The following is a 13270-nucleotide window of genomic DNA, read 5'->3' as shown; positions in this document are numbered from 1 at the left end:
GATCTTTTTATTTCTGATTAGGCTACTTTTGTAACCTATTATGTGGTTTTTTCCCTCTTAAAATATCGTTTATGTACACGCAGAAAAGACATCCAATGTAAAAAAAATATATACCTTACGAAAGACATCAGCGCAGAAACACACTCACCATAACTATCATTATCAGCGATTCAGATGATAAGGAACCTAAAGTGGGTGACAATGATGCAATTTATGAAATACTTTGGATTTTTGGGAAATTACCTTAAAATTAAAAGAGCATGTGTACTATTTTACTTAAATGACAAGAATCTACAAAATGTAACAACACACGTGCATCAATACACAATGCTTACATTTACATTGAATGTAAATAAGTTACAATTGCAAATTTCTGCAAACTGTCTCTTCTCTTCAATATAGAACACAGTACAGATGGCAAGATAAAAATATTACATATTGACTATCTCCTATTGTATTATGACCATCACTGGCAATGGAAACAGAAGCAGCAGCAGCAGCTTCGCAACTATCACATACAAAACGAATGTTTTTTCCTAGTTTCAATTTTTTATGAATCATTTATTTTCTTCAAGAATTAGTTAAGATATTGCAGAGGGGAAAAAACTTTCCTCGCAGTCAAATGAACATTAACTTCAGCTGACTGTGGAAAGTCTGTAGCAGAAATAATACCTTCATAATGAACTACTTCATGTGCTGCCACTCAAGAATTAATCTGATACATTGTGTATGTGTACCATATATTACCACATGCTGACCCACATCCATCCTTCAATGTGACACCCCAAATGTTCAGCCATAATTTACAAAGGACTGGATTTAGGACTTTTTAGAAGGAAATAGCAACTGACACAGCTAACACTTATGTACTGTAAGCAAAAGGGTATAGCCACATTCTTTCAAATCAAACCTGCGTCAGCTGTTTGTGTTAGATAAATATCAGCATACTATCAAACTGTAGAATAGAATGCATTACAATTTACAATATAAAACTTAATCCCAAGCAGACTAAACTTTAAAATAACAAGATGATTTTTGCAAATTACTCAACTCTAAAGAAATTTCTGACGGTAGTTTATTACAGAGTTAGTGTATCATAACCGAAAAGAACTATACATATTCTCATTGGTTTTCCAGCCATATTTTTTTATTCGTACTAGAGAGTATTTTAAATTTTACACACTCTGCTTCATCCTTTAAAGAAACAGGGCACCAGGTTTTCACTGTTTACTATGAAACATTTCTCCAAACTACATGGAATTGCACTTGAGATTCATGAATGACAAAGTTAAATAAATGTACCAATATATGCATTTAAATTCACACTTCACTTCATAGCTTCATAGTGTAGAACAGGAAATTTAAGTAGGCCAACCCCATGGTCACTTTTTGTGTGCACCAACAAGCTGGATATATGCCAAGTGTTACATGACAATTAACATTTATCTATGCTAATAAATATGAATTTCTTCTTTAGTATAATTCCTACATTGCTTCAAGTAGCATACTTCCCACTTTTTGTTAAGGGCAAAAATAGATCTTTTCCCCCCTCCACCAGGACAGTAAAACGTAGCCAAGCCTTGGCCCAGCTGAAGAGCTGGGTTGCCTGGCTCAGCTCTATTGCCTCACAATCAGGTGTTTATTAATAGCTCACATACTACTACAACTTTCTCCATATTAAAAGCCCAATGTATTATACCCCAGTGAAAATTAAAAAATGTTTATCTGACTTATAAGACATTCATGTAAGTTGTATGAGCCCAATAACTCCTCTAGGTTATGAATATCAGTAGGTATGATCTCTCTCAATAAAGTAATATAATACATGGTAATTAATAATGACCAACAAGGCCAGTAAAGTGAAGCATCTTAAGATTAACAAAAATCAGTGTTACTGTGGTTCCAGAAATATTTAATTTCGTAGAAACATTTATTACATTATATTGCACAGACAAATTTCAGGACAATCTTTCATATCAAATTTTATGAAATGGCATTATAAAATAGTTATTTTGAATGGTTTTCTTCCTACAGTTCACGAAATTGTGAGCGAGAAGAAAGAGCAAAGACGAAGATTATTTCGAGATTACTAATTCTTCCCTTCAAAGGAAATTCCCATAATAAAAGTTTTGCTAATCAATTGAACACATGGGAAATGTTTATGATCCCGTAGCCGCATAACTCGGCCAAGTATATAAGCCGAAAAGTAACTATGTCGCGATGGCGTCAGTAGTAATATAAAGGAAACATACAAGGTAGAAACCACACAGGCGACAACAGCTGCAACGATTTGAGGAATTCCGAATGCATTAAATATCGTTTGGAGTGTCAATAAAACACGGGTACACTTAGAAAACATTCAGCTGCTGCAAATACAAAAGCAATGTGGTGACGCTGAGGGGTCATTAGACTACCCCGGCATCTAAGGCAGTAATCAATCTGGTACAGAAAAAACTCTTTTCCCAGATGAAGCTGGTCTATTTTGTCAATTACATACTATTACGTACTGAACAAAACAGAGAAGTACGGCACGTGTCGAAATTCTATCAAGTTCAAGGTATTTTTAGCAAGCCAACATAATGTGCTTGTCTCTCGCACATGTAAAACAATGCCGGTGGACATGCTGCGTGCTCTGCTCTGACGCGCAACATATCTCCTGATAGCTCTCGTAACGCATAGTAGTATTGCTGCAAGTTTTTAAATGTTGTTGAGGTGTACTAGCATCTGTCACCACTGATTAAAGCGAAATTCCGTTCATTAAATCGCACCATACTCGCTGATACCAGATGGCACGTTCTCACCTTTTTTTCTTCTTTTCTCCTTCCGCTTCCTTGGTTGCACATCCCCTGACATTATTAACTGCTACTAACGCAATTGTTTCACTAGGGCTGAAACACTATGCCAACAATCCTCACTTCGTCATTTCTTTCGCTTTTGGCGTTCGCCGAGCATGTAGCCAAAGATTACTATTTATAGAGCAAGGATAGTTGTACGAATAGTAAACTGCATTTTCATGAACACTTCGACTGATAGCAATTGGTGCTCTTTAATATTAAATAGAGGAATGTGCATAAATTTCAGAATCCATTTAAATTGGTCTGTTTACATAAAATTGAGATTTGAATTTGCTATCAAACATTTTTTTGCAAAAATTGGATTTATCGCAAGTAACTTTCTTTCTGCAATGCTATTTCTTCCAATTTTGTAATCAGTTAGAGCTTTTACAGTAATTCGTATTCACTTAAACTTACAAACGACGTTTTCATGATCGGCAAACGGAAGAAAGACTTAAAACAAAGATCATCTATGCACGGACAGCAGGAGTCAGGTTGTAGGGGGATAATGTTGTGTTTATATTTCCATTGTGTGACAAGATAATGTGTGGGGTGGATGCAACAGGTGAAATGAGAGTATTTCGCATGGGGATGTTTATTCACGAATTTGACTGATTAGTGTCATGGGAATTTGTACGCGGAGATATTTTCTACTGACAATATGCATTTTACAATTGGTGAGTGAAAGTATGTAATAACCGTAGCTCTGTTAAGTGCTAAATACATGTTGCGTAATTAATAAAATATTGCTAGAGCCGTATCTGTTAAAGTAATTGCAAGATAACGCACAGCTATTAGAAAAGCTTGTGGCTATATAGTTTGTTGACCGTAACATTTTGATAAAGTGTTTTGTCCCTTTTCTCATCTAATACCTATTAAAACACTTGGGTTATGATTATGCGTCCTTTGTACAGAGTTTTTCTGGTTCATATTTCTAATGTTTTATTTCTTAACTACTATGCTAGGTGAAATTAATAGTAGTCTGTCCTTTTCCTTCGAGCTAAGTTATGGGCACCCAAAATTTCAAGTTTTTATTTCTCCTGTGGTTCAAATCAATACAATCACTTGCACATTTGATATGATATTTCATTACAACGTACACATACAAGTAAAATGCAGTACACGTAACAAACAGTATTTCTGTATTTGGTATATGAAACGATAATGAAAATATTACTTTAAACATGACAGCTTTACTTAGAAAGCTAACACATAAGAAGACCACAGCTGTGTAATCGGAAACCATGTGCAGTGAGAAAGAACATATGTCAAGAGAAATACAATTTTGTTTCCAGAAATTCAGCAACAGAATAGAAACTGCGGTTTCGTAGAAGCATCTCCACCTTGAGTGCAAGTTTCCTGTGAGCCCCTATGGAGATGTCCACATAAAGTAATATCAATATCAGTTTCATTGTCCATTTTCAGTAAATGTTAAACATGCCAACGCCGTCTCCCTGCTTTGACCCACGACAACATTAAAATAAATCACTCATTGAAATCTAGCTTTTGTTAAATATTTGCCACATTCTCGTGGCACACCTTTTCTGTTTGCAACCAAGTTGTAATCTTCTAAATGAGTCTGTTTGTTCATGCTTTTGCAGCCATCAAATGACTGTTATCCAAAGGATGGTGGTACATGGATTTTCTTAGCTTCATAAGATAGCCTAATAATTCTTTGGCACCAGTGGCCAGCCTTCTGGAAAGCTAATGTCTACCAATAGAAACTGGTTGTTATAGTATCTTTGATAATGCTAGCCACAGTCACCAAACAAACATTATAAGTGAAAACACTAAAAATAGTGAATAATAATCTGGGCTCATTGTACATTTGGTCACAACTCGATTCTGCGATATATTTGTGTAAAATATTTGATACTTCCTCTCCATTTAGTTTACTGGCAAATAAATCTTAAGTCTACGTCTACATGCAGTGGACAATTATGTTTGTTGAATGTGTTGTGATCTTGGTGGTCGTAATTTTGCCTCTAAACAATGTAGTCAGCATCACTAGCATAGTAGGCTTAGGTTTTAATTAACCCGAGTTTCTCCTGGCATATACAGTGTTCAAAATACTTATGGGAATGCGGCCAGGTGATGTCATAGACAACTGCCCATATTGAATAGGTGACCCTCCTGTCATTTTCAAGACAAAACTGTGAACTTGTGTAAGTTGCTTGAAGGAAGGTTTTAACATATTATATAGTTTTCTCATTATCATGGATATTGTACTGTATTCCTTCTGTGAACAATACTATCCACTCTTCCAATTCTCATTAAGTAAGTGGAAATTATTTTCCATAAACTCACAGAAAAATTATATATTAGTCAGTCACCATCATCAGTTTCCACTCCAGAGCTTGGATGTGGTTCTCAAATACTCTCCACTTGTTTGTGCACATACCGTTCTACGCTGGGGCTATATCCCAGCTGTGATTTCTCTCCCTTCTATATCCTCGCCCATTTGGTCCAGCCATCTACTCCTTGGTGTTCCTACCAGTCATCCAGTAATCACTCTGGTATGTAGCCATTGTTTTGCTATCCTTCCCTCATCCAATTATTTGACTTAGGCTAACCATCTCAAACGGGCATATTTTTGCCAAGGATGTGTGAACTCTACCTTTTTTCCCTTATTTTTCATTTCTTACCATGTTCTTCCTACCTTCCTGGAGCATAGTTTGTAGGAAATCCATTTCTGCACTCGCGGTTTGTTGCCTACCTATTTGGTTGTTGTGCAGGTTTCTAGGCCATATGTTATTATGGGGATAAATAATGACTGAAGGAGAGTCTGTGTTTTGATCTTAAGGGGACTAGTTTATTCCAGAGCAGATTCCAAACTCGAATAATGCACACAAGATATTTTTAGCTGTACGCTGTTTCCAGCTGCGTATCTTCAAACTTTATTTTTCCTTTCCCATTCTGCCAGACAGTTGGCATTTCAACAGCTCTTGATCTAAATCTGCACTTATTCTGTGCAAACCACCGTGAGGCACATGGAAAGGGGTACGTCCCATTGTACCAGTTATTTTCTTCCTGTTGCATTCACATATGGAGTGAGGAAGAATTAATAACCTTTCTTGGGATGGTTTACATAGAGTTTAAAGAGTCTTCCAGTTCATTTCCTTCAGTATATCTGTGACAGTCTCCCACAGATTAAACAAACCTGTGAACATTCGTGCTGCCCTTCTCTGTATACGCTCAATATCCCCCGTTAGTCCCATACACTTGAGCAATATTCTAGGATGGGCCACAAGAATGATTTGTAAGCAATCTCATTAGTAGCTGATTGTGCTTCCTCAGTATTCTACTAATAAACCAAACCTGCTTCACCCACAACTGAACCTATGTGATCGTTTCATTTCATATCCCTACAAGGTGTTAAACACAGGTATGTGTAAAGTGCAAAATATTACATCCCTGAATATTTAAAGGAAGTTGTCAATCTGTGCAACACTTTGAAATATTACCAAGATCTGATTGAATATTTATGCAGCTTCTTTCAGACTGTATTTCATGATAGATAACTGCATCATCTGCAAAATGCCTGATTTTTACTATTAATATTGTCTGCAAGTTCATTCATATACAACATAAACAGCAAGGGTCTCAACACACTTCCCTGGGGCACACCCGAAGTTACTTCTAGACCTGATGACTCTCCATCCAAGATAACATGCTGAGTCCTCCATACCAAAAAGTCCTCAATCCAGTCGCACATTTCACTTGATTTTACTATTAACATTGTCAGCAAGGTCATTAATGTAAAACATAAACAGCAAGGGTCCCAACACACTTCCTTCGGACTCACCCGAAGTTACTTCTACATCTGATGACCCTCCATCCAAGGTAACATGCTGCATCCTCCCTACCAAAAAGTCACAAATCCAGTCACAAATTTCACTAAATCCAGTTACAAATTTCACTTGATACCCCATACGATCCTACTTTTGATTATGTAAACCTTGGTGTGGTACTTAGTCAAATGCTTTTTAGAAATTGAGAAATACTGCATATACCTGACTGCTGTGATCCACGGCTTTCAGGGTGTCATGTGAGAAAAGTGAGAGCTGGGTTTCACATCTTTTATGTTTCAAAAATCCATGCTGGTTGGCATGGAGGAGGTCATTCTGTTTGAGATACCTTATGTTTGAGCTGAGAATATGCTCTAAGATTCTACAACAATGTCAAGGATAATGGATGCTAGATTAGATTAGATTAATACTAGTTCCATGGATCATGAATACGATATTTCGTAATGATGTGGAACGAGTCAAATTTTCCAATATGTGACATAATAAAGTTAATTTAACAACATACTTAGGTTAATATAACAACTTTTTTATTTTTGTATTTTTTTTTACTATATATTTTTTAATTTATATCTAAAAATTCCTCTATGGAGTAGAAGCAGTTGTCATTCAGAAATTCTTTTAATTTCTTCTTAAATACTTGTTGGTTATCTGCCAGACTTTTGATACTATTTGGTAAGTGACCAAAGACTTTAGTGGCAGTATAATTCACCCCTTTCTGTGCCAAAGTTAGATTTAATCTTGAATAGTGAAGATCATCCTTTCTCCTAGTATTGTAGTTATGCACACTGCTATTACTTTTGAATTGGGTTTGGTTGTTAATAACGAATTTCATAAGAGAGTATATATACTGAGAAGCTACTGTGAATATCCCTAGATCCTTAAATAAATGTCTGCAGGATGATCTTGGGTGGACTCCGGCTATTATTCTGATTACACGCTTTTGTGCAATAAATACTTTATTCCTCAGTGATGAATTACCCCAAAATATGATACCATATGAAAGCAATGAGTAAAAATAGTCGTAGTAAGCTAATTTACTAAGATGTTTATCACCAATCTCTTTTTGTATTGCTTCTACTACCCTTCTTGTAGATAGGTGTGATCTGTGCTTTTTCCCCTTCTTGTAGATAGGTGTGATCTGTGCTTTTTCCAAGAACTGGGTATGGTTTTTTTGTTCGAGGGATCTATGATTGATTATAGTTAGAAAAGGGGCTAACTCGGTGACAAATTCAGTAAAGACTGTAACAAGGCTTACATGGCACCTTGGAGCTGTGTTCAGTTTTAACAATGTCAGCTGTTTCTCAACACCACTGACACTGATACTTATTTCATTCATCTTTTCAGTGGTACAAGGATTAAATTGGGCCATTTCTACTGGGATTTCCTTTGTAAAGGAACAGCATTGCAGCTTGTGCTTTGCTACCCTCAATTTCAGTTTCTGTCTCATTCACTAGGGACTGTACACTAACTTTGGTGCCACAAACTTGGTTTAGTTATTGTTAATCTGTGCTCTTTGAGGTGCCCATTCCATATTTGTGAGTAACCACATTTAAAACTTCCTGCATTTATCTTTCTATTGATGATAATTTGTGGTTGTAGAACCATTGTTTCATGTTTTGAATTTATTACTTCAGCCCTTGTAAGCCACAAGCTTGTGTCTTTTCGTTGTGTAACATTATTTCTGATGAATAATAATAGGTATAAACTAATTATATTATGTTTACATTAAAAACAAAGTTCCTCTTGGCCAAAACTTTATGCTTGTGCTGTGTTATTGTTTCAGGTTTCAACAGTTGAACGTCAAGTTTTCGACTTCTTGGGTTACATGTGGGCACCAATTCTTGCAAATTTTTTTCATATAATATTTGTCATATTTGGATTTTTTGGTGCTTTTCAGTACAGATCAAAGTATCTTATAACGGTAAGTCACATTGTTAAATTTTTGCTTTCTGCCCTCTCTCTCACACACACACACACACACACACACACACACACACACACACACACACACACACACACACATTCTGCCGTTTTCTTAAATTAATTAGGAAAGACGTTGTAATGCTGCCTGTGGAAAGGACATTGCTGATTTTCTTCACCTCAGCTTTTACTCTTCTCTAATGACAACAGTGTTGACATTAAATACTTATATTAATTACAACAGTGCAGGTTTAAATTGCTTTGTAGGCTTCAGAAATTGAGATTTAGCTGGACAGACATTATGGTGAACATTGCCACCAGAGAGATTCATCAGCTTGATGCAGATGGTTATTACTCCATGAAACGGTAACATGTGGCTACAGAACCTCATCTCTGGACATATGAGCATCTACAGTTTTGCTGTGACATCTACTAAAGGTGTTGAGAACAGCACATCTGTTCAGCATACCACTTTCCGAAAGCAGGATACTATCACAAGCATACTGTACTGTTTCCACAATGTGTCTGTTATTATAGTAAACACTACTTTTCTTCCAGTTGCCACCCCATCTCCCCTATCCCCTCATAGGTCTCACAGTTTTTTTGAGAATACAGAACTGGAAAACATAAGGTCCTAACCTTTCCCATGTCACAAATCTAATGTTCAACTATTCTTTTACTCCCCCATGCAGTGTTATGCGATGGATAGGTTGGTATTCCCACATAGAGGAGGCAATGGGTTGCAGACAAGATTGTTAAAATAGTTAGTTACAAGAATGTAAGTGAAGTCTTCCTTCTGGGGTAGGGAAAAAAAACACACACTCATAAGGTCACTGTATGTGGGTACTGGGGACCGACTGCAGGCTTCCTCATTGTGCCCATCTGTGACTCAGTGCCTCATCTATGTGGCAAGGTGCAGTCTAGCCTTTTCATAATATCATCAGAAAGAAAACTATACCCGGGCCGCTGAAACATGTCACTTCAAGGTCACTCCCTAAGCGCTGTAGAGTTGGTAGTACAACTAACAAACAAGTGAGGAACCGGAGGCGCCATGTCTTCTGAACCAATAACAGCACCGAACAAAAGCCGGTTCCGGCGTCGGCGCTACCACGTTGCCGGTTTCCGTGTAAACATGGTATGTTAGTGCATGAATGCCTGCTGTTGTTGTGTTACCGCCATGATTGCAGTTTTTGTTTGTTAAACAATGTCACGGACGCGTGAGTTTTACAAGCAAGAAGAAGAATTTGTTTCTGTTCATGGGCATGCGTCGATTCCTGTCGATAAAGTTTTAGAGCGTACCATGAAAACTCTAGGACTCGGTGGAAGAACAGTTATAAGGATGTAAACAGTGTGGAAGAAAGCCCCTGTGGAAGAAACAGTGTGTTTTTAAGTACTCTGGGCAAGAAAAAAAGCTGCCTTGTCCTGTTACAGATATTGATTCTTTCCAATCCAATGCAATTCATCACACATATACAGATACTATAAAAGGAAAGAATACCCACAATAGCGAAGTTGCTAATTTCATTAAAGAAAGTGAACTTTTCTCAGGGGGAAAACGTCACTTAAGATGATATTAAAAAGTATTGGCTTCCGTTTTAAAAAGTTAGATGGACGAAAACTGTTACTAGAAAAAGCTCATGTCGTTGCAGCTTGTACCATTTTCTTACACAAAATTGTAGGAAAGGCCATACACTCAGTCATTTGGTTAGGCGAAACCTGGGTCAACGCTGGAGAATCAGTTGAGAAATGCAGGATTTTCAAACGGCTTTGTGTCTGAAGGACTTCTAGTTTTTCCATCGAAAAAAACTGGTGACTATCATGAGGATATGGACTACCCACGGTTTCTACAGTGGTTTAAAAATTTGTTTCTCCAGTTTAATGTTCCAACAGTTTTGTGATGGACAATGCACGATACCATTCCATGATTTTAGATAAAACTCCAACCACTAGTGACCGTAAAAGAAACTATGGTGCACTGATTGCAGGCGAGAGACATTGCTGTGGATATGAGCATGACAAAGCTGCTGTTATACCCGCTCGTGAAACAAAATAAGCCTGTGACACCTAAATACATTGTAGATGAAATTGCCAGCAAACAGGGTCACTTGGTAATTAGGCTATTGCCTTATCACTGCCATTTTAATCCAATTTAATTGGTTTGGAGCGAAGTGAAGGCATACATTAGAAGTAACAACAAGACTTTTAGTATAACAAAAGTGGAGAGACTGCTATGTGAAGGTCTTGCTACTGTAGACGCCACCTCAAGGAGGAAAAAAGTAGACCATGTTGCTAAACTGATACGAGAAGCACGTACTATAGATGGTATTATAAATGAAAACGAACAATTAATGATTTCTCTTGATGATGATGATGATGATGACAAAGAAAACAGATTTGGTGCCGATTCCGATGATAGTGAAGAAGAACTGGATGGAATTGCGCCATTGACATCGTAAACTGGTGAGTGTAAATGTATACAGAATTAATTCTTTTTCTTTCTGAGTGTGGATAGCGTGTTATTTGGTATGCTTAGATTTACATTATTATACAATGTCTTACATGCAGCTTTACTGTAACAATTTGGAACGACTTTTCATTGATATTGTCTTTAACTTCTGGTGTTTTTATTTCCCAGTTTCATATACCATCAACCGCTTGGTCTCCGTCTTCATTCTCTCCTTGGTAGGAAAATGTACTTTGTTGCACTTATGTATAAAGTTTGATTGTTTCTTACATTTACAAAACATACTTCAGAGTTGTGGGCGTGTGTGGTGGCAGCTGCAGCTATTGCAACCTCGCAGTTGCAGTGTAGCCAACCACACGTGAGCTATCAAGTGACATGTTTCACCGGCCCGGGTATAGATTTCAATGCAAAGACCTAAAACCTGACAGCATCCCCCTCAAATCATGCCATGGGGATGAGAGCCAGACAAGAAGAAATGGAACAGACAATTTTCACAGTTCATGATATATTCCGGAACTGATAGACAGTCTTCTGCAACAAAAAAGCCATCGTTTTCCACTGAAAATATTGAGAGTATGTTTGGAGAGGCCACTGAAATTGAGAATATGAGAAGTGGATCATTGATGGTAAAAACTTTGAAAGCTAACCAGTCACATGCACTTCAGGCTTGTCACAAGCTTGCAAATACATCAGTCACCATCAGTCCTCATAACAAAATTGAAGGAATTGATGGTATTAACTTCCATCGGGACCTAACATCACAAACGGATGAAGAACTGCATGCAAACTTCGAGCTGTGCTGAAAACATTTTGTTCACCACATTCAGAACAAACTCGAGGAGAATAGGTTGTACACTGGTCCATTTATCCCAGTCATCAGTTGAAATGTTCTACTTGAGAAGGTTAAGGCTACATTGATAGGTGTGATGTCAAACCCTGTTTTCTGTCACCTGAGAGAGAAATTAGTTGCCTGAGGTTGAGTTGTGTGTCCACCCAGTGTACTGTGGGCATGCTGTAAGGCATCAAATGCAAGAGCAACCATGTGAGCAACTGCTTTCATGTGTAAACTGCCCCAGAAAGTCACACCTTTACCTCCTTTTCACTGGAATGTCCACTGTAAAAGAGATAGAAGATCCATAAATACAAAGTACTATGTAGCCTGTTACAGAAAGATTGTAGGAAGAAATATGAAGAACTGCACCCTATCAACACAGCAACTTTGCGAACGTAGACAATTCATACCTATTGACTTTTTAAAATTACTTAATAGTTGACGTCTGTCACTTTCGTGTTACGGTGTTTTGCCATGTCGGCTGCCGGCTACCCCGCTCACTCGTAGGTGACAGACAAACACAGCAAGTCACTTCACAAATGCTGTTAATGTGTAACACAGGGTAATGTTGGAAGTGGCCGCCACAAGGCATGTTAGAAATGCGAAATGCCCTGTTAACAGCTGATTTGAAGTGATCAGTGATTGAACAGTGGTAGGAGACACATTTTATAGCCCTGAATTTAAACTCGTGTCATAAGTTAACCACAGCCTTGTGATGTGAAATGTATCCGAGAAAGTGGTGTATGTGGCAGAACTAAATTCACGATCTCTTTCTTCATATCTGTTAAAGCTAACCTCTAAAAGCAAACTCAAGACACAAAAGTTAAGTTTCAGCGCTAAAAGCCAACTATAAGCTCTCGTTATCATTTGTTACTTGAAACTATCCACTCGCTGGCTATGTGAGCTGCCACATTACAAACCATTGAGCAGTCGTCGTTGGTACTTGGCTACAGATTATACGAGGATGAGTCAAATGAAAACCTTAAATTTGTAATTACAAATTGAAATATCACGCCGTTATCCTGAAGGTTGGTAAGCGTGCAGAATGGCCTGTAGGTGGCAGCATAGTGCAGATGCACACATACCGTCTTAGTGTCAGTATAAAGATGGCCGCCCCACTTGTGACTTGCACCAGGGAAGAACAACATTCTGTTATTCAGTTTTTGCGTAGTGAAGGTGTGAAACCTATTGAAATCCATCGATGAATGAAGGTTCAGTACTGTGATGCATGTTTGTCACAGAAGCAGGTCTACAAATGGAGTAGGAAGTTAGCAGATGATGCTCCTCGTCCAGGTGAGGCACAATGAGTTGTGACTCCACAGAACATTGCAGCAGTTGAAGCCATAGTGAAGGAAAACTACCGAGTGACAGTGAATGACATGTTTACAGATTAGTCATGGGTCAGCACACC

At 37.7% G+C, this 13270-nt stretch overlaps 3 protein-coding genes across 15 annotated transcripts in view; 1 reads left to right on the top strand and 2 right to left on the bottom strand.

The window, feature by feature from the left end:
- The window catches only part of LOC126260787 (aspartyl/asparaginyl beta-hydroxylase-like), a 231451-nt gene extending 228479 nt beyond the window's left edge, over nucleotides 1-2972 (bottom strand). For 6 of the 12 annotated variants that reach the window (XM_049958127.1, XM_049958155.1, XM_049958144.1 and 3 more), the window contains exon 1: nucleotides 2802-2970. In XM_049958127.1, coding sequence (XP_049814084.1) covers nucleotides 2802-2853 — 52 coding nt within the window. In that variant the 5' untranslated portion in view covers nucleotides 2854-2970. Of the gene's footprint in view, nucleotides 1-2801 lie in introns of all 12 variants that reach the window. The other 6 variants (XM_049958200.1, XM_049958209.1, XM_049958217.1 and 3 more) reach the window with 2 other exon arrangements.
- The window catches only part of LOC126260869 (phospholipase ABHD3), a 548197-nt gene that overhangs the window by 81426 nt on the left and 453501 nt on the right, over nucleotides 1-13270 (bottom strand). The window lies entirely within an intron of this gene.
- LOC126260853 (uncharacterized) overlaps nucleotides 3220-13270 on the top strand; it is a 76721-nt gene continuing 66670 nt past the window's right edge. Inside the window, exons 1-2 of one of the 2 annotated variants that reach the window (XM_049958276.1) lie at nucleotides 3220-3511; nucleotides 8427-8564. In XM_049958276.1, the coding sequence (XP_049814233.1) occupies nucleotides 3458-3511; nucleotides 8427-8564 (192 nt within the window). In that variant the 5' untranslated portion in view covers nucleotides 3220-3457. The remainder of the gene's footprint in view (nucleotides 3512-8426; nucleotides 8565-13270) is intronic. The other variant, XM_049958268.1, reaches the window with a different exon arrangement.

This window comes from Schistocerca nitens, chromosome 1 (genome assembly GCF_023898315.1).
Source record: "Schistocerca nitens isolate TAMUIC-IGC-003100 chromosome 1, iqSchNite1.1, whole genome shotgun sequence".
Taxonomy (NCBI): domain Eukaryota; kingdom Metazoa; phylum Arthropoda; class Insecta; order Orthoptera; family Acrididae; genus Schistocerca; species Schistocerca nitens.
The sequence above is the reverse complement of the archived record's forward strand: the minus strand, read 5'-3'. Positions and strand labels throughout refer to the sequence as shown.